Source organism: Olea europaea, chromosome 20, assembly GCF_002742605.1.
Source record: "Olea europaea var. sylvestris chromosome 20, O_europaea_v1, whole genome shotgun sequence".
In the NCBI taxonomy this organism is placed as follows: domain Eukaryota; kingdom Viridiplantae; phylum Streptophyta; class Magnoliopsida; order Lamiales; family Oleaceae; genus Olea; species Olea europaea.
The window spans coordinates 7,295,224-7,323,164 of NC_036256.1; the positions used below are offsets into that span (position 1 = coordinate 7,295,224).

General features: G+C 32.5%; 1 protein-coding gene across 1 annotated transcript; it reads left to right on the forward strand.

Annotated features, from left to right (window-relative positions):
* Positions 1-13,424: 13,424 nt before the first annotated feature.
* Positions 13,425-16,635, forward strand: LOC111369008 (calcium-transporting ATPase 12, plasma membrane-type-like). The gene is made up of 2 exons (XM_022990498.1): positions 13,425-14,639; positions 14,926-16,635. The coding sequence occupies exons 1-2, from the start codon at positions 13,425-13,427 to the stop codon at positions 16,618-16,620; spliced, it is 2,910 nt and encodes a 969-aa protein (XP_022846266.1). The 3' UTR covers positions 16,621-16,635.
* Positions 16,636-27,941: the final 11,306 nt, after the last annotated feature.

A 27,941-nucleotide genomic window follows, 5' to 3' on the forward strand; every position in this document is an offset into this window, starting at 1 on the left:
TGAATTATTTCATGATTTGAGTGATATTTTCCTATTATTTTTCTTTTAATTTATATATTAATATTTTACGCTAGATTCGCTTTTTGTATCGGAAGAAGATGAACCCTATTCATTAATTATTTCTAATTCAAGACTAGCAATTTATTTTAATTCTTGCATTTTTTTGATTAATTTCACATACACATTGCATTATTTAATTGATTGGCCGCCAATTAAATGGTTAGTTGCTTCTTGTAGTGTTGAAAGACTCATAATAAGTTTAGAACGCAACAAAATTAACATATGTGTAATAAAATGTTAGGAATAACATTTATCACATATGCGATTATATAGATAATCTAAATTATAAGGCATCCTAACCATTCAAATTTGAGTAGGAATAGATTCGGATCATAGTTAAGATGGATTTAATTTGTCTTGGAAAAAAATTTAGTTTTATCAATTGTTAATAACATAAGAACGGAACTAGATTACAAATCAAGAATTGAAAAGATAACAAAAGGAGGAGTCGAAATCCAATACAATCATTCATAATTGATAAAAACCCTAATTTTATTGCTTTCTTAGATAATTTCGCATGACATCATAAAATCTTTATCGAATTCTCTTTTGTTTTATATAATTCGAATTCCATACATAACCGGTAAACTTGAATTGAAATTTATTCCCTGTGGAACAATATTTTCAACTCGCTAAATTTATTACTTATCAACAATCTCATACGCTTGCGAGTTTAACATGAACATTAGATCATATTAAATTATACCCTTCAGGTGTAAGTAAAATTGAACTAGAATTGATAGTGTTTTATTTAAGGAGCAACAATATTTTGTCATAGACAGGTGTAAAACTAGTTAAATTCATGAACTGTACTACATATGTGTGTGTGTGTGTGTGATAATTTGTCGGACGGTAAACAAGATAAAATTAACAAATATGCATTCAAAATTAAGTTGTTGAATAATTACGTTTGCTTAATAGATTTACATGAAAGATACGGAGATAGCCCATGAATTGGGCGTATGTGATGTTGACTAAGATGACTCCGTTAGATGGAAAAGTAATGATTAGGTTTCAATACAAATGCACAAGGAAGATATTCAAGGAACAGTAGATACCAATTTTTGTATAAAAAATAGAAAACAAGCTCTTGATTGGATTCCAACATTACTTGGAATTAAGGCGTAGAATTTGGATACAAAAAGATGGGATATTCCAAAAATCACAATTTGAGATATGCTGAATGTGGCAGTGAAAAATAAATATGTTGTGTAAGCGGCAATGAATTTTTTTTTCTTTGCTAATTTGGTGACAAGAAAAAAAAAAAATAACTCATATGATTTGAGATTGTATATAGACTACCTTCAACTAATTTACTTTGATTTTGTGAGAATTATGCTGATACATTAATATTATGAAATAGAGAGAAAAAGATAAATAGAGAAGTTAGTAGATTTATGTGTATTTTATTGTGAACTAAATCCCCATATTTATATGAAAAGGATTAGAAATACAATGGATACAATAGTCATAATGACTAGGAATGCATGGATATAAATGTCATTAACTAATAAGCATACAATTTACAACAAACTCAAAATTATAGTTCATTTTCGGGATTTTTTGTGTCAAGCATTTTCTTGAGGAGAGATTATATATATAATAAAATTAGCAAAACAGCTGTTTTGACATGTTAAATGACAAGAGTTTACCCATTATTTTGTTGAGATGAATGTTTTCTCAATATTTTGGCAGTGTGCTAAATAGTTGTAAAAGTAGAAATTAAATAAATTGTTTTGAAAGAAATGAAATCGTGCTAAAGTGTGTAAGATAGATAGCTGTAACACCCAAAATTTTTATAAAAACTGGAGTGTTACAAAAAAACTAAATTTTCTCTTTAATAATTGTGGAATGTTACAGATAAAAGGAATTCTTTATTTTCAACCATAAATATCAATTCCAAAACAAGATTTGAGTTTCTAAAAATTTTAAACACAATCAATGACTAACTAAACAAATGAGTTTTTGAACAAATAAAACTAATAATTAAATTTAGAGACATAAAAAATAATAATAATAAATAATAAATGTTTTATTTCTTTTCTCATTTCTTCGATTCACTTGGTAATCTGCATAACCATCCTGTCACAATTTTCAATCGACCTGAACTAACTTGTAAAAATTTCTAAGAGTGAATATTCAAAAATATCTAGTAAGATACATGCAGTTTTCATACACAATTATATAACAAATAAAATCTACACTTCATACCAATATGCTCTTATGAATTATATTGGTGACCAAGCGACACACTCATCTTAGGTCCTCTTATAATCTCGTAGGATTTCATTTCTCTTTTTAAAGAATTCGAAGGTCTACTGGCAACCATGCATATTTAATTGAATATAAAAGTACAGAGAAATGAAAACACTTGCACGAAGCATCTTACCTTGCTAAATAAAATGAAATATAATTGCTCGCGCCCAATTTCTTTTCTCAACCTCCCGGCTTCATTGAAAGTGTTTTGACTGACAATGATGTATACAAACTTTTAGATTTCCAACATTACTCTCTCTCTCTCTCCCTCCTTTCCCCCTTAAATGAATATTTGGATTTGTGTATGTAAAACTCTTCCACCAGGCCTATATATAGGTGTAGGCTAGAGAAATTGATAAACCAAAAATTATTTGATGTGTATCATAAAACAAATATTGTACTTTATCATTGTTTTATTCAATCTAAAAAAACTACCATCCCTATCCAATATCGATATATTTCATCTCTTTTTATCAAAATCCAATTAGATAAGATAGGAATTTAAAATACCTTTCATTTGTCCTCTTTTTAGTATAAAGATAAATTTTATTTTATTTTCATTACGTGTGTTACAATAGCTGTAACTATCGTGAATAAATGAACTATCTTGAAAAACTTGACACCGTGCACATGTTCACATACGATGAAGGTTTGTCCAGTTTGGGAGAGAAATGGATAGTTGACACAGTCTTGAAAAATAAAAGTTGACGTATTTTTTATCGTAAAACAATAGAGAGAGAATGGTAAACGAGTTATGGGAGATTGCTAAATCAGTGCCACTTCAGATTTGACGTGAAGAAGGAGAGGATAAATATATTGACATTATATTATTTTATAACATACAATATTTTAATTGCATAAAAAGTCCATTGTCGTTACTAGTGTTACCAACATTTTTCATGAAATTATTATCCTCAAATTTTCATTTAAGAGTAGATATGATCTTGTTTGATTTGATTTGGTATAGAGTGGAACCGAGTACTAATGAAAATCATAGAAATAAAATCATTGATTTCATAGCTATCTATAGAATTGAACCACCAGTTTCATTTCAGTCCGATTCGATTGTTCATACTAGGGCTATACAAAAAAAACATGAAACTGTAAATCGAGCCAAACCCGTTGATTTGAAACCGTTGGTTCAGGTCTACATGGACTCGCAGTTTTTATTCCCTCAAACCGAACCAAATAGTTTCAAAATGATTTGGTTTAGGCTTCGATTTTCGAAAATCACACAAAATCAAACTGAACCGTTTTTAAAATTTTTTAATTAAAATGATAATTTTATTAATTTATAAATTTTATAGGTTTCACTTTTCAGAAAAATACCAATTTAGCAATACAAATTACAATTGGACCCATTAGAATAATCATAGAAATTAAATTAGGTCCATCATTATTGGTCAATGTTTCACAACACATTTCTCACCTGTTGTTTAAACTAAACTACAATTATTTCTTTTGCCTGTTAGTTTGTTAATTTCTCAACAGCTGAACGAATCGTAAGTCACCTTTTGCCTGTTATTTTGTTAATTTCTACCTGAATCGCCTCTTTCCTTGTTCACTCTTAGATTCTCATTCATGCGCTTTTTTCATTGTTATTTCTTTTATTTGTTTTTGAACTTATTATACACTTGTAAGTTGTGGTTTGGACGGAAAAATGACTATTGTGTGCCTAGACGATTAATGAACTTATTTGTGGTTTGAAAAAAATGAATGATAAAACGTATTGATTGTATGAAAATGTTAAAGTTCCATATCTAGTATTATTACCTTCTACTTTCATAAAGTAGTTAGAGAATGAAATTCTTCAATTTCCAATAAGCCTAAACTCTATCAATCTTTGTACATCTAAACTTATCCTATTCAATTCTTATCTCACTAGCAAGACGAAATGAGTTTTAACCAAACTATAATATGAGAATGTGACTCTACCTTTACAAACCGCTATGTGACAATATGAAAGTTAAATAAGAAAATGTAAATAAAAATGAAGAAAAATTTATTTGTTCTATTAACATTTATTCATAGGTTTCAAGGTAAATATGAATATAATTTAACATTATTAATTCTTGTTTAAACTTATATATTAACTTGTTTAATATATTACTATAATGTCGATAAGTAAATCATATATTAAAACTAAACCAAATCACAAATTATGGTTTGGTTTGGTTTGAAAAAAAATTAGGCCACATAAAATGGTTTGAATTGAAAATATAGCATAAATCACCCTAACCAAATAGTGTTCACCCCTACGTCATACTGCAAAAATTATCAAAAGAGTGTATGAAACTACTTATCGATGGAAAATAAGCAAAAAAGAGTATAAAACCATTTGTCATTTTTGTAAACTAACTATACAAAAATTCAATTCACCAAATCGCTAATATAGTTTTTGATGCTTCTTCTAACAACTGCTAGAATACTAAAATGACACATTACACAAAGATTGATATAACACCAGGTATACAAATTGAAAAATAATATCATTATAATATAAGTTATTATAACAAATCAAGCATTAACCATTAAACAGCATAGCATTTCAGCAGGGTAATTAGCAAATAACGTCCTTATCGTTTGTATTCAATGCTAGAATAGTCCCTATTGTTTCAAATTTGATGTTTGCACCATCATTTCAAACCTTTCTTGTAGAATTGGTCCTTTACACCATGTTCCTTTAATTTCACCATAAAACAAATGCATGGAATACACTTATATTATTTGAAAAGGGTAAATTAGTCAAATCACTATATATTTTTTGGGGAAAAGAATTTTGTATATACTAGACTAAATTGCAGAAATTTTTATCGGGGCCATTCATAAAAATAAAAGGAGAATTGAAACACAACAAAATCCCAAAATTAAATAAGCCACACCAAACCTCTCACTTTCCAAAATCCTCCAAAAGGAAGAAGCCACCCCTTGAACCCATTCCACTACCACCATCCCAACCATTCCAAAACTGGCAATTTCAATATCGATGCCGGTAAATTTTATTTTCAATTTCTGAAATGGGCTGTGGTTTTTTATAAATAGATTTTATTTTGGGTAGTCGAGCCTTGTTGACGATAATCCAATTTCTTGAGGCTTGTCTTGAAAAAGACAATGACATTATTAATCTCTTCATTGCATCTGCTACCATTGTCATTGTGTTGGGTTTGAGTGATATATACAACTTTTTTAAAACAACAATGAACTTCTTTGCAAAACTTTATTGGAGACATCGAAAATCATGAGACTAAAATCCACATTTAGTTTGTCAAATGGGCTGTGATATGATCCAAGATGCGGGAGTCATGAAGGCAAATCTGAATCAAGACCCGTTGATTATCAGAGAAGGCCCGATGATGCGATTGAGACCGAAATGAGTTAACGAGGCGATGGAGATGCTCGTCAAAGCCACTATTGATGACGCCATGTTCAAACTCAAAATGGAGCAAGTTTCATGTTGGAGTCAAAGGCCGAAGAGTTTTGGATCAACGTGATAAAGGTGGACAATATGAAAAATGAGCAGTGTGGATTAAAATGGGCATAACTTTTAGCTCGGGTGTCGGCTTTTCGCCCATAAGTATAATTCGGAATCGTCACGAAATTTCGTACAAGGAATAGGAGGTTTTCAAAAAAATAACTATGCGACCACATAGGCTATTACCAAAACAAAACTGAGGCTGACTATTTGTTCTATGCGACTGCATTGATTTATACTATGTGACCACATAGTACAAATTTCTAGACGCATTTTCAATTTTTGATAACTTATCTAGTTTCCATAAAATTTGATTCTAATTATTATTTTTTGGTATTTGAAGCATAATTTCCATCCAAGAACATTTTTTTAGGGTTGGTATAAATATTTTCTCATATTAATTGTAAGAACAACTTTTGACATTATTGAGAATTAATTTAAGAGGCAATTATTACTTTCCAATATTTGTTCTTCTTAGAACAATTTTCAAACTTATCAAGGTGCTTCCTTGTGGCGTTCAAAATCTGGGTGTGAGTCTTTGGTTGCGTGATCAAGAGGTCCTTCATATTACTATTATTGTGGCATTTCTTGGTTCGTCATCTTTGGATTCAAATCCATAAACCGGGGTTGATTCTTGGCTTTCCTAGGGTTCAACAATCTTTTGTGGGTTCATTAGTGATCGTGCTAACCAGGTTCGCATCAGGTTGTGCCTATTTTTATTTTTTAATTAGTATGGTTTTGATACAAAGAATGTCATGTTTCATCACTGAATATATTGAACTGAATAAAGTTATCTACCTTTGAAGTTCACCATATTTTTTACTGGATTTTCATATTTGATTTGCATTAGTTATTGAAATTGAATAAACAATTATTTATCACTAGTAAATATTCACCAAAAACTTTTAGAGAGAAAAAATATAGTGACTTGACTAATTTACCCTTTTCAAATAATATGAGTGAATTTCATGCTTTTATTTCACGACGAAATTAATGGAACGTGATGAAAAGGATCAATTCATGTCACACCCTTTTTATATAGATAATCATACATTAACCTATATAAAATGAACTTGATGACCTGACCTAAACACACAGGATTTCACGTACATATATATTTTTTTTTCATCTGATAAAATAAAATAAGCATCTTCACAAGTATATCCCAATATATTTGCTCTTAATCACCTACAACATTTGTATAGTATATCAAGACCAAAGATCATATAACCATAATCCAACATATATATTCTGAGGTTATAAAAGTATCTACGGGCTATTTCAAGAGGTATACATATACAATACAGAATCCCTAAAATATAGCACAGTGAAAGCCCAACATAACCCTACAGCTTGTCGTCTATGTTCATCGAACTCTAGAATCCCATAAGAGTTTCACAGCTAGCCATGGCCTCTATGAAGTTTAATTTTCATCTACAATATAAGAATTACATAAGTTAATGTTTAGTAAGCAAAATCATGCATGTCATGAGTATGAGTAATAATAGTATATGCCATCATATCATGCTAAAAATGCATCGTATTCAAATATTTGTCGAAATCACCGCAAATAATTTCTTTCAAATATTTCATTTCATTGGGCCATTGACCCATCTACTATGCACCGTATAGAGCTCTGCATAATATTAATATCAATAATCAATAATCAAATGGCTGATATGACAACAATATCGACGAGTAGACCATTCTCTAACTGCCCCTATGATTACACAAGAAGTATCCCACCCAGCAGTGCCAATAATCATAACATTACAAGGACACAGTTGAGTGGTCCACCCTTCCATGATCACCAAAAGCCCATCTCCTATGGTAACTTTGCAATCACCCAGAAAATATCACCTGTGATGCCTAAACATATTACATAAGCATACCTTACATGCCTTGGTGCTCCAGTAGTAGTCAACAAAATATTTATGAGGAAAAACTCAATTTTGAAATTATGTTGTGCATGCTAGATTTTCAGTTATGAACATATGTCGTGCTTGCACATAAAAATGCTTGTGAATGACATACTTACTCAAAATCAATGTAAATCCATTCCGAGACCACATACTTAAATGATCATGACCATCATATTAAGCTGGACAAAATTCCCGAACCGAACCGAACTCGAATCGAATTGAACTGAACCAAGTAGTTCTTCTTAAGTTAAATACCCGAACAAATATCTAAATTGAGAACCAACGAATTTGATTTGATTCTCGATTCCAGACGAACAACTGAAAAAGCGAATAAGAACCGAATCTCCCTAATTTTAATTAATTTATTTTAAATAAACCAAATTATTTTTTTCTAAATAAATTTGTTAATTAGTTAATTTAGTTCAAACCAAAAAATATGATTTTCCTATTTCTAACTTTTAATTCAAAGCCAACTTAATTAAATTGACCTAAGTTTTATCAAAATCTATTACTCTACCGTAGTGTCGTTTCTACCGTTCGGGAGAAATCGAATTAAAGCTCGACAACTCCTCTCTTAATTGTTTTGATTTCGCTATCTTTCTCCTATGATTTTAACATTCAAATCTATGAAGAACTCAGCAAAGAAAGAAGCAAAAGACACAAAAGATTGAACTACATTATTTTGTAAGAGTTAAGATTGAATATTTCATTAGTTGAATTAATGTAATTTTCTTAGTATTAAAAAATTTATTTATAATACGGAGCCTGGAAACCGAACCGAATCGACCCCGAACGGTTCCATAATTAAATTTGAATCCGATGATTCCACTTACTAAATGATAACCAAACCAAATTAGACCATATCCAGCCCTACATTATATGATGTACAATGAACTCCTCATCAAAGTTATGCATATATTATAACATTACTATATCTCAAATACAGTGTTCTTGTATCATAGTTGCAAATGGAATTTTACTTACTTTTCATCCTTGTGTGTGCGCTTCTACAAAGTGTAGATCAATTTCCTTTTTCACTTAAATTTGAAAAACCACCTATATTACCATTAAATATTACACACAATCCTCAATTTAATAACCTTAACACGCCAAGAATCTTGTGCTTATTTTAGATTACATTATCATTTTAAGTCATCGATTGCATTGCAAACTAGTCCGATAAATCTCACTATTTCTAGAGTTCGATTATGTGTGTCAACGTCATCTAATAGTTGTCAATAACCTAGAACTCCTTAAACTTTACTTTCCAAGCCTAAGAGATAACAAATGAACATGTACAGATTGCAACTAATTCAAATATTCAACTGGACAAAATCTGTTTTTCCGGTTTACATCACGTCCACTTATATTTCCAATCCCTTTTCACTCCCTTAACCATATCCATTAATTCCCAATTTCTTACCACACTTCTATGACATGTATGTATAGGTAATCATGCCCTAAAGTTGCCACAAGTGAAGGATTTAAAGCTTCAAAGGCAGTCCATTATACAAAAACTCAAAATCAAGCAATTTCCCTATGATTGTTTTCGATTTCCGTTGTATTAGCATGCCACCAAATCAGATTTCCATTGATAAATATATGTTCCATTCAAAATATTATATAATACCAACTGTGGAACAAGTAAAATCCAGCAACTATCCAATCTCGGTCCTTGATTGTTTCACCCAAATTCTTGCAATCAGTTACTTCTCTTTTGTTATCATTAAATCATAAAAACATCCCAATACGATCTCAAGGAAGTCCATAGGTTTAATAGGTTATAAAACACCCAAATGAAGTCAAGAAAATCTTCCAAAACCATGAGTTAAACTCACATGCTCTAACTGTCAATCCCAGCTTCTCGTTTTCTTTCTCCCTTTTGTTTCCTTTGCCTTCTCCTTCACCTGGGGTCACTTAAGGACAACTTTGGGGAGTTAATTTTCTTACTTAGGAGCTGTATAAAGAGTCTTAAGGGTTGGAGTCGTGCTTGATACTTAAGGATGAAGAAATTGGTCATTAAACGACAAATATCTCAAGATCCATCCCTATTTCTATTAATTAACACATCATGTCCTGATGATTGTCTCAGTCCAAAATTTTTGTCTGGAGAGAATAAAAAGATTTAGTTCTCCTCATATTTTTAAGTAAGCAAAAATAAAAAATAAAAAAAAACGAAATTTGTAACTGAATATGCTCACATTCTAAAGATAAGAATGCGATAAAATATATATATATATAGGCCTTGTTTGGGAGTGATTTTTTACCCCCCAAAAAATTATTTTTTGACCGTTATTTCACTATTTGAGCCGTAATTTTTTTATTTCTTCTCACAGGTGGCCCCCACTTTTTTCCAACAATCAAAAAATCAATTCTTAAAATCACTACCGAACAAGCCCATTATTTACTTTCAATTCTCGAGGTAACACTGACAAATTGATTCAAAGTGGCCAATTCTTGATGCATGGCTCCAAAATTGATCCATTTAGTAAATGAATCAGAGGTGAACCGACCAAATTGTATCTAATTACGGGTGGGTTTTATCGGTTCTTAAAAAAATCAAAAAATAAAAAATAATAATAATAATAATAAACCATCCCTATTTCTATTAATTAACACATCATGTCCCTAATGATTGTCTCAGTCCAAGATTTTTTGTTATGAGAGAATAAAAAGATTTAGTTTTCCTCATAATTTTAAGTAGGCAGGGAAAAAAAACAAAATTGTAACTGAAATATGAATTATGCAATCCAAATATCTCTCCATCAAATAATTATTTAAACTCATAGTTAGGTGAGAGGACTTATTGATTGTATTTATATTTAATTTTTTATAGTAATTATTTCATCAATAAAATTGTTTGATCCAATTTTTGCCGTCAACATAAAGCTATATATTATTTCCATCCTTTTTTTTATTGCTCCAAAATTTTAAATATATTTTTATTAATTAAATAAGACATAAATAAAACAATAAATAACCATTTAAATTTCTCCCTTCAATTCGTACATATATCTCTCAACCGTTATCTTCTTTCTATTCTCACTTGTTTTTGTCGAACAATCTTCCTTTCTCTCGTTTTAATAATATTTATTAATCTTTTATTTTAGGTAATGGCGTTGATCAAGGAGAATGGATGCCAAAAATAATCCCAAGATTCCCAAACAAACACCCAAGCACGCCACCCTACCACACGGGCCCAGGGAAAACTATCAACCCAACACTGTACAACCAATCAGAAATTAAAAATTGCCACCCAAAAAACTACCCAATTTTATGGCTTTGACAATGGATTGGGGATCTCTGAGTAGGCAACATCCAACGATTGGCTCCGTGGCCAAGCTTGAGAATAGCAGAGGAGTTCTATCTGCTGCGAATATTGTTAAGAAAATGCTCAAGGATCGAGTGATCCAACTTGATGGCAAGATCGACCATTTGGACAGACAAGTGTAGACAATGGCAGAAAGGCATGAGAATCAGGAATTGTTGATCACTAGATGCTTGAAAATGAGTATGGTATTCCTAGTGAAGGAGAGCCGTCTGTTGGAAATTAAACTTGATTCATGAATGATGAAAAAAATTAAATTTGATACATGAATCAGTTTATTTAATATTCATGCATTTATTTAAATCATGTATCCAAATGGTTCTTTGTATCTTATTATTTATAGTATATAGGAAAAGTCATTAATTAGTCTATTAAGTTCATACAATATATTTGGGATCCTTTGTACCTATAAAAGGTCTTGTGCTTGAGACATTTTATTGAGTCAAATTATAGAATACAAATATTTTTTAGAACTCTCTAAATTTTTCTCTCTAGTCTTTCACCCCATATTTTTTTCTTTCCAACACCGTCTTCATGGGGCCTCAGCTATCCAAGTAGCAATGTCCAAAGCATGATGGACCGGGTTAAATCCGCCATTTTTTTATATTTTTTTCAGAAGTTAAAAAAAAAAAACAATTTGAGGAAATGTAAAGAAAAAGGAATTGCATGCAGCATTCTGATAATGATGCATAAAAATAGACTTGGGAATATGACATAAAATGGAATGTATATATTAAAAATACTTGGATCATCATATTCACACCACAATTTTTATTTATTACAATATGTTTTAATTGAGTTTAAGATTCTTAATCTTTGGTCATTATATTACTTATGTCCTTATTGATTTTTCATGTCATTCTTATCTTCAGACTTTTCATTAATTAACAAATGTTGTATTTGGTAACATTTTTATATCCAAAAATCCGTTGAAACGTCGTAAAACAAGTTTCCCATCATATTTTAAAATAAATAAATAAAAAGTGCGAAGAATATTTTCCCTCATTTCAAAGTATGAAAACAAAATATTTTGATATAAATCATTATTAAGGATGAGATATACTAATTAATGGAATATTAAAAATAAGTACACGGAAAAAAAGTTAAGTAATGTTGCAATGGTAAAAGATTAAGGAGTTTAACTATAATTAAAATGTGGTGTATTAAAGTAAAATTGTGGTGACAATAAAATCACCCAAAATACTTTATAATTAGTATATATTTTTAAAATGATAGGATAAACAAAGAAAAACCCCTTTTATCATATTTAAAAGGGATATTTTGCAGTAGGGGTTTGATGTTATTTCTCTTTATTTCATATGTAGGGTCATGGAAGGTGACTTTACAAATCTACTTTAAACTTCTAACTCCAAGAATAATATAAACCGTAACATAATTTCTTTAGAAATTTCCCATCAACTTACCCGGTTCAGTCCATATTTTCAATTGTTAAAAAAAATAATAAATTTCTAAAGTATCTTCAAAAATACTACAAGAAAGCAACCAAATGAGGCCCATCAAGAATGTTTTAAAATCTATTGAATGTAAATTTAATCGAAAGTCAACAGTGGATGACAAAATAATAAGTTTGCAAAAGATTGCTACCAATCTTTCTCTTGCCAGTTTGTGTAAATTTCCCTTTAAATATGAAGAAACTATGTGGCACTTTCCTAAGTAGCCTTTCCCAAAGGCGTCAGCAAACTTAAAGAAATTAAATTTCTCTTTTCTTGCCGCGTTAAATTTTAATAATACATAGACCAAGACCTAAAATCAATTATCATTTTACTACCAACTTCTCATAATTGTTCTTGGTAGTTAGAAATTAGAAAACGAAGAAAAAGAAAGTTCCTTGTATTTGTTGTTTCATCTTTTCTAGAAAGTTTGACTTGTTAAAAGGAAGCTTTAATTTATGTAAATGTAGGCCTCGTTTGAACCATTAATTTAAAGTAATGTATCATGGAATAGTGAATGATAGAAAATATGTGGTTGAAAAAGAAGGAAAATTTTTTTATTTGCGTGTGATATTATTTTAATGAAGAATGTACGGCTGAAAATAAGTACCGTAGAGAAAATTATGGGAAAGAGTGTAAAAGTATGGGCTCAAGCAAGGGCGTAGCATTGTATGCGAGTAAGATTCCTAGAAGGCCTGATATGCGCTTAACTTTTTAATTTCTATTAAATGATTCGTGATAAGTAATCTCCTTGTATGAAAACTTGAGATATAGCCAAGATTATCCATAGAATTTTTTTTCTTAAACAGTACTGTCATTGGACTCTTGTATATATAATCACCCTTAAACCACCCGGCTGCCTATATTTCTGATATTCTATCTTATTCCACTTTTTGATTTAGGTCGTCTAGTTGAATCATCTTGACATGACAACCATGCCAAGCAGTAGTAGTTTTCAGGCATCCGACAGAGACTCCGGCGAGGCAGTAAATTCAACTACAATGGTCGATATTGAGACATCACGTTTCTCCTCGTTTGATCCTGCACACATAACTAAGCTTGTAAGAACACAAGATAAAAAATGGCTTCGAGAGCATGGAGGTATAGAAGGCGTGATGTTAGCCCTGGAAACAGATATGGAGAATGGCGTCAGGGGTGATCGAACTGACATTGACAGCAGAAGAAAAGCCTTCGGCTCTAATCTTCTTCCTGAGTATAATCTGCGAAAAATATTTTGCCATTTCATGTTGGAAGCAATTAGAGATTCCATGATAGCTGTTTTGTTTATCTGTGCTGTGCTTTCTCTATGTTTTGGCATTCAAAAACATGGCCTACGACAAGGATGGCAAGAAGGATTGACAAAAATACTTGCTATTCTTGTAGTGGTAATTGTTTCCTCCAGCGGAAAATTCTGGCCAATCACTCAATGCCTTGAATTTTCAGCTATCAGCAGCTATATTCCTGAAACTGATGTTGTGAGAAGCAGTAAATGGCAGCGAATTCCAATATGTCGTGTTCTTGTCGGAGACATAGTTTTTCTAAAGCCTGGTGATCAAGTTCCTGCCGATGGATTGTTCATAGATGGCTGTTCACTGAATACAGAGATGACGAAGACAGATGGGCAAATTGATCGAATCGAAGTGGACGCACACGAGAATCCGTTCTTGATCTTTGGCAGTACAGTTGTGGATGGTTATGCCAGAATGCTAGTGACAGCAGTTGGCAAGAACGTAAAGCACCATGGAATTTCTTTGAGGGGGTCTTTAATTGACGAGCTCAAAAGAATCACCTCTATGGTAGGCAAATCTGGTAAGACAGTTGCTCTGATGACATTTATGGTATTTTTGGTACGTTTCTTGACAGGAAAACTACATGATGATAACGGAAAAAGAGTGTCTTTTGGTGGAGAAACAAGAATTGGCGATGTTCTTGCTGTCATTGTTGGGATTCTGGCTACTCCAACAATGATTGCTTTGACATCTACTCCAGAAGGTTTGGATTCGGCTGTCAGAACGTGTCTTGCTTATTCAATGAAGAGACTGATGAAGATTCAAATTCTTGTGAGAGAACCTTTAATCTGCCATAAAGTTGCATCTGTCACCACTGTCTGCATGAATAAAACTGGAACCTTAACTATGGATTCCATGGAGGTACTACTTTTCCTCTCTCAGTGCACTTATCTGTTCTTCATGGTCAATTAACAACTTTTGCAAAGTTTTTTGTGAATCGATAATACCGTCCTATAGGCATAACAGGAGATTAAAAATGAAAATTGCTAAAGAAGATTAGGTAAAATGTAAATACTGAAGGGAAAGTGTTAATGGCAGGTTCAGTATACAGATTCCAAAGTCAGAGTTTCAATAGTACATACGTTGAACAGGCTCCTTATGTGATTGATGTCAATGGCAATAAAAGATTCATTTGTCTTGTCTGTAGGTGACCAAGTTCTGGCAAGGTCTCAACTCCATTGAAGAAGTTCAGCATAATTTGATTGCTCCAAGTGTGCTTGAATTACTGCACCAAGGAATTGGTTTAAACACTACTCCCCCTTCAAGGTCTTCATCATCATCTCTTATAAATTCAACTGAGAAGACAATTTTTGAGTGGGCTGTTAAGCAGTTAGGGATGGATGTGGAAAGTCTGAAGAAAAGCTGCACTATTCTTGAAATCAACCCATTCAATTCGAAGAATAGGCAAAGCGGGGTTTTGATCAGTAAAAATGGCGACAATACGATTCACGTACATAGAAAGGGAGCTCCAGAAGTGATAATTCCAATGTGTTCTCATTATTATGAGAGTACTGGAAATGTAAAAGTGATGAACAAAAGTTCCAAAGCTTTATTCGAGCAAATTCTTGCAGGCATGGCAGAAAATGGCTTCAGATGTATAGCTTTCGCACACAGGAAAACATCAATAAGAGATTATTTCACCTTCTCTCGACAGCAGCTGATTCTATTAAGCCTTGTCGGATTGACAAATTCGCGTCGAAGTGGAACAAGGGGAACAGTTGAAGATTGCCGTAGAGCTGGAATCAACGTCAAATTGATCACCGGAGATAACAAAGTAACTGCCACAATCATGGCCACTAAGTGTGGAATAATTGAGCCTGATTACCAGCCTGGTGAAGTGATAGATGGTGAGGAATTCCGGAAGTTTAGCTCAGAAGAGCGAATGGCGAAAATTGAAAATATCTGTGTGCTGGCAAGGGCCACTCCTGATGACAAGTTACTTATGGTCCAATCTTTGAAGCAGAAAGGCCATGTGGTTGCATTCATTGGACGAGGCATTGGAGATGCACATGCCCTTAAAGAAGCAAATGTAGGACTTTGTTTTGGAACCCAAGGCGCAGAAATTGTCAAAGCATGCTCTGCCATTGTCATGTCATGCCAAGATTTTGGTTTCATCATTGATATATTGACATGGGGTAGGGGAATATACGACAGTGTCCAGATTTATACTCAGTTTTTGCTCATTGCGAGTTTTGTTGCTCTGGTAATTGACTTTGTGATGGCTGTTTCATCTAGCGAACCCCCTGGTTTGAATGCTGTGGTAGCTGTTTCAACAGGAAAAATTCCATTTCCGGTGTTTCAACTTTTGTGGATGAAACTGATTGCAGGCACTTTAGCAGTTCTTGCACTCAATATGGAGAAGCCATCTCAAGATATTATGCGGAGGCCACCAAGAAACTTGAAAGAGCCACTTATCACAGCCCAAATGGGTAAAAAAATTGGGGCTCAAACTTTATATCAGATAGCTATCTTTCTGGTTATACATTTCAAAGGCAAATCATTATTTAATGTAAATGATAAGGAAAAGGATTCTTTGGTCCTTAGTACATACATTCTCTGTCAAGCCTTCAACATGTTCAATCCCAGGCTTTTGGAGAAGAACATTTTTGAGGAGATACAAGAGAAAAAACTTCTCTTGAGCATCGTCGGACTAATTATTTCCATTCAGTTAATAATGGTGGAACTTTTGAATGGGTTTTCAGGGACAGCCAGGCTAGGATTTGGCCAGTGGGGCTTGTGTATAGCCTTTTCTGCTGCACCTTCTCTGGTCACTTGGTTTGTTAGGTGCACGCCTCATCTGGGAAACTTCAAGTTGCCAATGTTGAAGCCTAAAATCAATTAGTCAAATGCTCTATCTTTTATTATTCTCTAGTCAGAATACAGAACCTGTAGATTGCTTCGAAATCTTTTCGCTGTTTTCTGTTTTCACATTTTGCTCTATCGAACTTTATGTGGTCAATGTTGAAGTGTAATATCGATTAGTTAAATTTCACTATCTTTTATTATTCTCTAATCTTAGGTTTGTTGAGCAGCAAAAACGTAAATTGCAAAATGTAAAATCAATAGAAAAACGAGAAGAACAACAAGATATGTTCGCCCCAATTAATTGGTGCCTGGAGTTCAACTCTTATTATATGTTATCTCTGATAATGTTTTCGCATTTTTTGTTGAACTCTTATTATATGTTTTCTCTGATAATGTTTTCTATCCAAATATTTTAATGCCATACGCTTTGAACTAATGAGCAAATATTGTGCTGCACTTTTATATATATTTTTTGCTAATTCAAAAATATGAGGGATAAACAGAAGTTATACAATTAATAAAAATTATGATGCCAATGTAATTACCATTTAGTTATTCTAGTATTTCATAACAACTTTGTCTAAAAGGCATTGCATTATTGTCATTTTGCATAACTAAATGAACTTATTTTACAAATAATTGTTGCAGTCAAGAATTTTAGGCAACCCAAAAAAAAAAAAAAAAGGACTAGGTAGAAATAATTACTTTATCCATCAGAATCAGAATTAATTAAGTTACTTTTTGGATATTAAGGTAAAATAGCTCTTATCCACACGTATAGAAACTAGAAAAACTCACTTTTTTAAGCATAGCCACCAAACATGCTCCCATTCAATTAATTTTTTTTGGCTAATAGATGTAATCCCAACAACTTTACGGAGAAGGGTGCAGATTTTGGGGAAAGCAAACGCGGGGAAGACATTTATTGCATCGTTATCCTTCTACAATGGGAATAATTTCAATTTTGGTCACTGAACATTTGATAATATTTCAATTGGATAACTCAATTTTAATTTTATATTAACAGATTTACCATATGGAACCATAAAAAATACAAGTACCACACAACGTAAACACATAGGACAAAGTAGACTTTCTTTTATCCTATCACGTGCACTGTTACAATTTACATACCCTTTTATCTTTATCCACATGTTACTTTGTTTAAAGATTAGCCCAAAAGTTGAAGTTCCTTAAGATATATTAGGAACCACATAGCTGCCGAATGTTAAAATTCCAAGGGGTTTTCATGTAAATACTAAGTAAATTGGTTGCCTTGTACATATCATAGTGTACATCACTGTACCTACATCATTAGAGTATGGACCTTTTTCATGTGGTCTATTTCTTCTCGAGTTGAAGGACATCTTTACTAAGGTAAAATTGCCTGCTAAACGTATTGAAGTCACTTTAGTTTCAGTCATCTAATAGTTAGTTAACACTTTTTTGTTATAAGAATATTGTTTCAATACAAGAACGGTGTATTCCATTCCTTAGTATATCAAGTATTTTTTTTTTTTTTTAAATTTTTACCATTAACTATGTCCTTTTTCTCAATATCATCATTTGAATTTTTCTTAATTCTATTTATTTTATGCATATTATGACTTGTAAATAATGTATCATCATCATATAGTAACAAGTATTAAAAAAATAAAAAAAATAAAAACATGTTTTTTTCCTACTTGTTTTGAAATATAAACAATGCCATAATTGCTTCTTTTGAAGCCAATTAGTTGAACAAATGAGCTAATAAACCCTTTATGCCATTTTTCAGTAGATTTTTTCAAACCATATTGTTTTCTTTAGAAGACAAATAGAATCAGATTCACTTTTCTTCACAAAACTTTCAAGTTGACACAAAAAGATATTTTCTAAAGCTCACCATCCAAAATGGCAGTTTTTACATCCAATTGCTCAAGTTGCCAATCAAACTGAGCCACAAGTGCTAGCGTTATTCTATAAATTAGTATATTTAACAACTGCAAGGAAAATTCATTATAGTAAACCCTTTATTTTTGTATGTAAAATGTACTTGCATGTTTATAACCGAACCTCAACAAGTGAAACTTACTTGAAATCACAAAAACGAGGTTAAATAACTTACCTTTCTTTTGCTTCCTTCCTATCCTGCTCTGTACTCACTTTCTGGTTAAAAATTCGATCACACGGGAAGGAATTTGATAGCCACAATCCAAAAACCAAATTCAAGATGTTATACTTCCAAATCAAGTCATAGCCTTTATGTGTTTCTCATCGTTTTCTTCACACATGAATTCTATATGTATTTGGAGGTTGTATATGGAACTTGTGGGTTGTGGAAGGTCGAGTTTCAAATTCAATTTCAAACTCCTCTCTCCCATTTCCATTTGATTCGAGTCAAGTCAACCCACATGGGGAACCTGTTTATTCCAAAAATTTAATTTAAGAGTACACAACACTATACATGTGTTAGGGATATATAACAGATCTACAAGAGGAAATATAATTCTCGTTATACCTCAGCCCTGTATAATCCGTCTTTGGGTCCCATTTCTATTTTCTAAGAGAAGTTGATTTCTTGCTTAATTTATAGTGTTTAATTGTTATTAATCAATTGTTTTTGCCTAACTTTGTGATTGGTTTATCAATTGAAGGTTAAATTTATTCCAAACTAGTATCACAGTCTAATTTTTGCTCCTGCGATTGTGGTTGAGGTGTGGCTACCTTTGTATGATTTCAAATTGAACCTAAAACTTTTTTCCATGACTTGGGATGTGTATTGCTGTGATTTTTTGCTGTAATTTTACAATAAGGACTTAAATCCTTAATTACAATTCGTATATCTGATTTTTGTACGGACCAAATATAGGTTCGCTCTGGTAAATTGGTTGATATTCTTTAAATTTCTGCAATAGCAAACCATTGTGTGGGGTGACCAATAGAATTTGGATTACCGTAACTATTGCCAGTATATTTTCATTTTTTTGCTATATTGATCATTGTGTAATTCAATATTGTTGCTAAGTTGATTTTGATTAGAATAGTCACCTAGACCTTACCTACTCAAAAATTTTCTTGAGATTGAGATCGCGAATCTCGCGAAACCCTGAGAATTTAGACTGATGTATATCTATGAAGGTTGTTTATGTGTTACGTGTCTTATTTGTAAGATGTTTACGCACTGTTTACACACTACTTTGACTTGGGTGTCTTTAATGGTAAGGGTGACTTTTCTATTTAGTAACAAAAAATGAAAAGAATTTTAGTACAACGAAAAGTATCTAAAGCCATTGATAATACCATTTCTGCGAATGTTATTGTAGGTCAAGAAAAAATAGTTCGACAAACTTGTTTTTACCTCTATTATCTTACACATACCCGACTCCATTTTGCGAAAAGTTGGTAAACATGATTCTGCTAAAAACTTTGGAAAAAGCTTGAAAAACTTTACATGACACAATCCATGCCCATTAAAGGTTTTTTACTTGAAAGTTTTTTCAGTTTCAAAATCGGTCCCTCAAAAGACTTGAATGAAAATTTAACGTTTATAATAAACTGGTACAAGATATTACAAATTGTGGTAAAAAGTTTCTGATGAATATAAAGCAATTATTCTTTTGAATGTGAATTCTGTTGATTATAAAAGAATTTGATAATGCAATAAACTATGGGAAGGAGGCCCTTACATCCAATGTTTTCATCGATTCGTTGAAGAGTAAGGAGTAGGAAATAAAAGCTGAAAGAAACAAGAGAAAAATAGGAGAGATTCACAAAATGAGGGGCATATCTCATTTTAGGGGTTGAGATAGGCAAAATGGTGGTGGCAAGATGAAGGGTAGAAGTAGATCTAAATCACGGGAGAAGGCAAATGGGAGAAAATATAATGGTTGTGGGAAATTAGGACATTTTATAAGTGAATGCCATGAAGAGAAAAGCAAGTTGAGCGGTCAGAGGGATAGTAAACACAGTGAGGCAAACGTTGTTGTCTCGAGAGATGAACCTTGGAAGTTTTCATGCTCTTAAATACTAAACCAGCCAAAATTAACCTATCTATGAACTTTCATATACACGAATGGATTCTTGACTCCGGTACTTCTTCTAATGTTACATCATATAAATTATGGTTTGATCATTTGCATAAGTCTGATCATGGTCTTACAGTTTCATGGGATAAAGTCGCATATAAAATCACTGTTGTAGGTAATGTGACTATCAAATTTGACAGTGGTTTTGTGCATATATTAAACGGAGTTAGGTACATTCCACGTATGAGTAAGAATTCAACTTCTGTGTGGGAGTTGTAGCACATAGGCTTCACTAGTTCACTTGGTAATGGAGTGTTAAAAATTTTCAAGGGAGCACTTAGAACCTTTATGGATGCTAAGAAAAATGTAAAGTAAGGTGACAAATGGTTCAAATTCCTCTATCACTGACGCTGATCATACATAAAAGTGGCACAATATGTTAGCTCATATTAATGTTAAGAGACTTAAGTTCCATAATGATAATGGTATATTTGGTAAGGATTAGGTGTCAGACATGCCATTTTGCAATCATTATGTATTTGGTAAATATATTTAGAGTGTTAGAATACATTCATACTAATCTATGGAGTCCAAGGAACAATCCTACTTTGGTGGTAACAAATATTTTTTTTGTATATTATTGATGATTTCTCCATACATATTTGGGTTTATTTCTTGAAACATAAATCTAAAACTTTTGTGAATTTTAAAAATCGGAAAGTTAAAGTGGAGAACCAGACTAGTAAAAATGTGAAATATTTGCAGAATGATAATGATCTCAAGTTTTTAATATTGCATTTGATGGTTTGTGTAATGAATCTGGCACAACTAGACAAAGGATTGTACCTTACACTCTCTGCCAAAATGGAATTGTTGAAAAGATGAATTGAACTTTGCATGACAAAGTAAAGATGTATGATGTTGAGTGTTGGTGTGCCTAAATCGTTTTAGGTTGAAGCTTCTATGATTGCATATTATTTTAGTAATATGACTCCATCTACTACTTTAAATAGTGATACTATGTATGAGATATGGTAGGTAAATGTACTAATTATTCTATGCTTAGGAGCTTTGACAATGCTTCTTTCTATCATCAAAGTGAAGAAAAACTAGAATGTAAAGCTAAGAAGCGTGTCTTCTTAGGTAGTCATGAGAGGGTTAAAGGATATAGGTTATGAGATAGAACCCAAAAGGGTGTGAGAATAATCCTAAGTCATGGTGTCACATTTAATTAATCTAAGATACACTGAATGGAGAATGAAAAACATCGAGAAACTATTAGGGAAGACTCCTTAGTTGAGGTGGAGAAAGTGTCCACATCTCCATGCCTAGAGTGAGGCGGAGAGTGATACACAACAAAATCAGCAAATCACTAAAGTACAAAGCGATGAGGATATTTTAAAGGATAATTCTATTGATCAAGACCCTGTAGTTGACTACCAATTAACTAGAGGCAGAGGAAGGATACCACGTACAGAGAAATGTTGTCTGATTATATCATAGCCTACACTAGTTGATAAGGAGCCAAACACATATGAGAAGGCTATGAAGAGTGAAAAATATGAAGAATGGCTAGGCACCATGAGAGAAGAGTTGAGTTCTCTTACTAAAAATAAAACTTGAGATTTAATTTTTTTAAACCTAAGGATAAATCCATAGAAGGATGAAAGTGGATTTATAAGATTAAGGAAGAAACTAATGAAAGTGAGTCCATGAGATATAAGGCTGGGTTAGTAGCTAAGGAGTATACACAAAAGGAAAAGATAGATTACAATGAGATTTTTTTGTCCATTGTTAAGTATACCAATATTAGGGTCATGCTTGCATATGTTGCTAACTATGACTGGGAACTTCAACAATTCGATGTCAAAACTACTTTCTTGCATAATGAACTTGATGAAAAGAATTTTATAAATCAACGCAATGGTTTTGAAAGTAAAGCTACTTGCTCATGTATTTGTTTAAAGAAATCTCTTTATTTGTTAAAAAAGTCTCCATGTCATTGGTATAAAAAGGTCAATTCCTACGTGTTGTCAATTAGTTTTAAGAGGAAAGATTTGATCATTGCTTGTATTACCTATACCATAGCACTAGTAAAAAGTGCATATTTGTTACTTTATGCGGACCATATGTTATTAGTTGGTCCTAACATGAAAGTAGCAAACAATATTAAAATTAAGTAAAGAAGTTGACATGAAAGACCTAGGTCATGATAGGAGGATACTTGGTATGATAATTAACAAGGATAGGTCTAATTCTTGCTTATATGTGTATCAAACTCCCTATGTGCTTAAACCTTTGAAGAAATTTGGCATGATTGATTGCAAAACTCCTTATGTGGCTGTTGAAAACTATTTTATTTTGCCAGAAGAACAATCTTCTACTAATGATGAAGAAAAAGATTTTATGAATAGAATTCCTTATTCTAACGTCATTAGCTCTATTGTGTATCTTATGGTCTGTACTATACCTAATTTGGCTTTTACTGCGAGTATGTTAAGTAGGTATAGACATTGCATCGGGGTATTTTGATCATTATATAGCCCATATATGATTTAGGAGGCCAAGCTTAGAGCTATAAAGATGAGATTGTATTGGCCAGGGGACTTGGTATTTCAACTATTTGGGTTGAGGAAAATTCAACTGTAATTTTTCTCAGCATCACCAATGGTGGGAAACCAGGATGATTTAGGGCATTCTTAAAGTGATTGAAGACCTCATCTTTTTTAGCAGAGAAATGGTTTCCCACATCTACAGAGAAGAAAACTAGGTTGCAGACTCACTTACCTCAAAGAGTTGAGATTAGCATCGTTATTAGGAGTATGGTCTACTCGACCTACCTCAATAGATTAGGGCAGTTGTGCAAAGTGATACACATGGATTACCCAACTTTGGAGGTTTATAGGCTAGGTTTCATTTGTATTTGTTTTCTTTATATGGGAAGTAGTTCTTTTCAATTTATTGACTTCCATTTATTCTATAAAATTTGTTGCTATATTGTATTAAGGAAGTTAGGTTTCTGTCCCCTTCCTTCCATGTATACTGGCCTATTTTATGATATATGTGTGTGTTTGTGTGGATGTCTTTACTAAAAAAAGGTATGTTACATGTCTAATCCTTATTCCAAACATGGGAAGCGTTAAAATAGTTGGTTAAGTACTTGAAGAGTACTTTTGATGTTCGTTTAGTTTATAGACTATGTGAAACCTAAAGGTTTTACGGACACTGAGAAATCAATTTCTTCTTATGTGCTTACTCTGTATGACTCTTGCAGGAGTTGAAAGTCTCAATCCAACATAATGCTGCTCTTTCTACTACTGAATTTGACTATATTGCTACTTCTGAAGCTATTAAAGTAGTTTGTGGTTTAGGGGTTTATTTAATGAACTAGGTGTTTTATGTAATAATGTGATTGTATACTCTGATAGTCAATCTACAATTGATTTATGTAAAAACCCTATGTTTCATAAACATACTAAATAAATAGATGTTAAGCTTATAACCCTATAGATATGGGCACTAATGTGCACCTTCTAGTTAAGTTCAGAAGTTATTTGGCACTAAGGTGCACCTTCTGGTTAAGTTTAGAAGTTATCTTACACTTCCAAATATCGATGAACTTATGTGAAGTTTTCATTTTCTTTGAAATAACATTGTGCGACTACTAAACTAGTTTTATCTCTTTGCAGGTGTATAGCAACAAGGTGGAGGTTTATTGGATATTTTGATACCAAATAAACCCGAGGCTATAATGATTAGTCAGCTCAGTATAATATTCATAAGCTTCATTAGAAGCCCATTATTGATACTCTAATTAATAGTCGACCCAAATCCACAATGGGCAACCCAATTATTGGAGAAGAGCCATAGCTCTTATGTATATGAATAATTTATATGTGCAAGGCCCGATTTACTTTGTTATTGCTTAACTATTTTTTGTGGCACCAATATATATTATCCTTACCTTGGTTTTGTGTCCTTTTGCCCATTTTTTAAGAACTCTGGCCGTCCTCTATCATTCTTTGTGAATGGCTATTGCTCTCCTTACCTAAGTCTGTCTCTAGACCCTTTTTTCCTTCTGCTGCCCCCATTTGGTACTTGTAATGGCAGCTCTCACGACCTCATTTACGTGATTCCTTCGTGGTTGTGACTTAAGATCCTTTGGGATAGTTTGGTGTTGTAGTTGCCTTGTGGTTTGGGTATTGATCTAAGCCCTATATTATCCATCTTTGGGTGTCAATTCCATTTTGAAAAGGAATTTGATTTATTGCTTAATTTACAATGTTCATTTGTTATTTATAGATTGATTTTGCCTAACTTCGTGATTGATTTATCAATTGAAAGCTGTATTTACTCTAAATAGAAGAAGGAAAAGAAACTGAATGGACAATAAAGGGAAACATCAATCTTCGGAGAATAACAAGAGAAAGCATGAATCTAAATACAAGGATCTAATGAAGAAGAAAGAACATTGCCACAATTGTGGAAAACTAGGAGCATCTAATGGAAATATCTTCTTTTGGGAGAAACAAAAAGAAGACTGCAATTCCAATTTTTTAGATTAGTGAAGCTTTTTATTGTGGAAGATGCTAATACTCCCAACATGGATGATATTAGGCACGTAGCCAAAGATTGAAGTCTTTTCACAACTTATGATCTCAATGAAGATGGAAAAGATTTTTACATGGGACATTATCCTAAGGCATTTGTTCAAGGAAAAGGAAATATCATGTTGGAGTTCACTTTAATGAAAACCTATTATTGATGTTGTTGGGAAATTGGTCCCAAACAAAATCTTAGGGGCTATAATGTTAAACGGATCGAAATAAACTTTATAGGCTTTTAGCGAGGATTGAAGAATTAATTAAACAACCTGTCTTCATGAATCAGTGACCCAAAGCAAAGATAAACTAAAGACCATTAATTAAAGTGGAAATTATATCCGTACAGGTGTTTAAAGATTGAATTTCAAAAATGAGGTTTAAAGTTTACTTATGCAAAAATCTGGTAAATATGTATAATAATATTAACAAATTAATTTATATACTCTCTCCACCCAATTAAAACCTTAAATTATTTTCTCCCTCTTCCTGTCTTCTTCCCCTCTCTATCTCTCTATCGCCTCTCCCACATGGCCATCGAGCAGCAAGCAACACTCACTACTATCTCCTGCGAAGGTCATTGAGCGATGGCGCATCGCTATGAGTTCTCATTGCAATCTCCTCCACACGATGACCGCAAGCAGCATAGCGTCGTTGTAGCTACTTCTTATGCAACATCGCTGCAACGTCGATCGGTGGGGGTGTTTGTTATTGTTTTGATGTAAGTTGTTGGTGGTTTTACTTGTTTTTGGTTTTACAAATGGTTGCTTTAGTGGTGATGAGGTAGAAGTGGTGTTGGTGGCTGTTGATTGGTCGTGTTGTGGCCTTCGTAGTGACTTCTTGTACTGCATCTCCATGGAGACTATGGAAGGGAAAGTCTTGGTTACTGAGGGCATGGTGAGTTGGTGTTAGTGTGGCGGTGGCGACTGTGGCGGTGGCAGGATGGTGGTGGTAGTGTGGGTTCAAATCTAAGTGGTGGTGGCCATGGTTGTAACGCTCCAAACTTTATTGATTTAAATTTTAAGGTGTTACCGATATCATTTCATAAACATACTTGATGCGGAGATATTTAATTGAAAATTTTAAACCTTAATTTATTGAACATTAATGTACTGAATTAAATAAACTTAGCGTCGCGAAATTAAAAATATTTAACGAAAATAAAGGAAAACACAAGATATCTTCACAAATTTATTGTTGAATGTTTTCTAGAAAATTTTTACTTGGCAACCCGCACACCGCTTAGCCACCATTTACGTTTGATCAATCTAACCCGAAATGTTAAAATTTGAAGGAATGAGTAATTTAAACTCGGTAGGATATGTGCGTCCAAAACAATATAATAACCTTTTCAAACATGAATTTCCATCATTTCATACCACCATTTCGTCAAAAGTAGTCGGAGATCAATCGAATGCTCTAACACATTTCTATGCGAACAATTGAGAAAACCGGAAGGAGATCTCACATTTCACTTCTTTAAGACCCGCAGGTCAATTAGCATTTCATGAAATAAGTTACATAAAAAAATTATAATATTGATGAAATAATAGTTGGCAGAAAATAAGAAATTCACGTCTCCAAATTTTTTCGCTCTTATCGTGACTATATCTGTGTTCTACTCAAAATAATCCATAATATTTATATTGTGTTCTACATGTTTTCCCATAAAAATGGCTAAAATTGCTGATTGCCCTTTTCACTCGTTCACGTGCCTAAAGATCAAGCAATTTATTCAACTCTAATTCAAAGACTGTTGACTCATTGATAGAACAAATGTCATGATTGTCATGTATCATGCCAAGAAATTTTTCCAAGGAATACATTATATAATAAATCATTCCAAACTTCAAAAAAAAAAAAAAAAAAAAAAAAAAGGAAGCTACTTTATCTCTCCATCAATCAATTCATAGCCATCTACGAAAAATAATTTTCCATTTCAACTAGTATACATGGCCATCTCTATCCCTTTTGACTAAAAAAATAATAATAATAAACTTAGTGAAAAAAATTTATTAATAACAACTTCTTTAAAGTGCAATAACTTAGAATTCGCTTATCCAAATCGAGTTTTTCTCGAGCCTAATATGCGTAATTAATTATGAGCTACCCAACAAGCCCAATGTTGATGTACTTATACTAGTCCTATCAAAATTTAATTATTTGACCCAAAAAATATGAATTTAAAAGATATTTCATTTCTTTCCTCATTTTTTTAAATATAAAAATATATCATATAAAACAAATACATTTTTATTCTAAAATTTTCAGGGCGTTACAATATCCCCGCCTTAAATTAATTTCATCCGCGAAATTGTCTTATCTAGGTGAAAAGTCCTAGGAATTTGATCTTCTCTTCTCTAGACAATTATTGTCCATTCATCTTGGTTGTCCTAGTCATCGATTGATATTAAGCGTATTGTCTAATGGGTAGTAACTTCTAGAACAAAAATAGCTTCTTCACAAATAGTGTGAGATTTAGTAATAATATAAATAAGGAATGAGCAGCCCAGTGTATATAAGAGTATAGGCAAGCAGCGTAGATATTGATAGGGTACCTGTCATTATGTCTTAATTGTCAGTTGCTTCCTGTTGGTTTAAGGCAAACACTCTGGTTGTTCTCTTTTTTACTTTGCTCATTGTCCCGCTTTAATAGGGGCTCATGACAATTGGTAGCTATATGACCATGCTTTCCACATCGATAGCACACATTCTTTCCACATAAACACTCGCCTTTATGGGTCTTATTG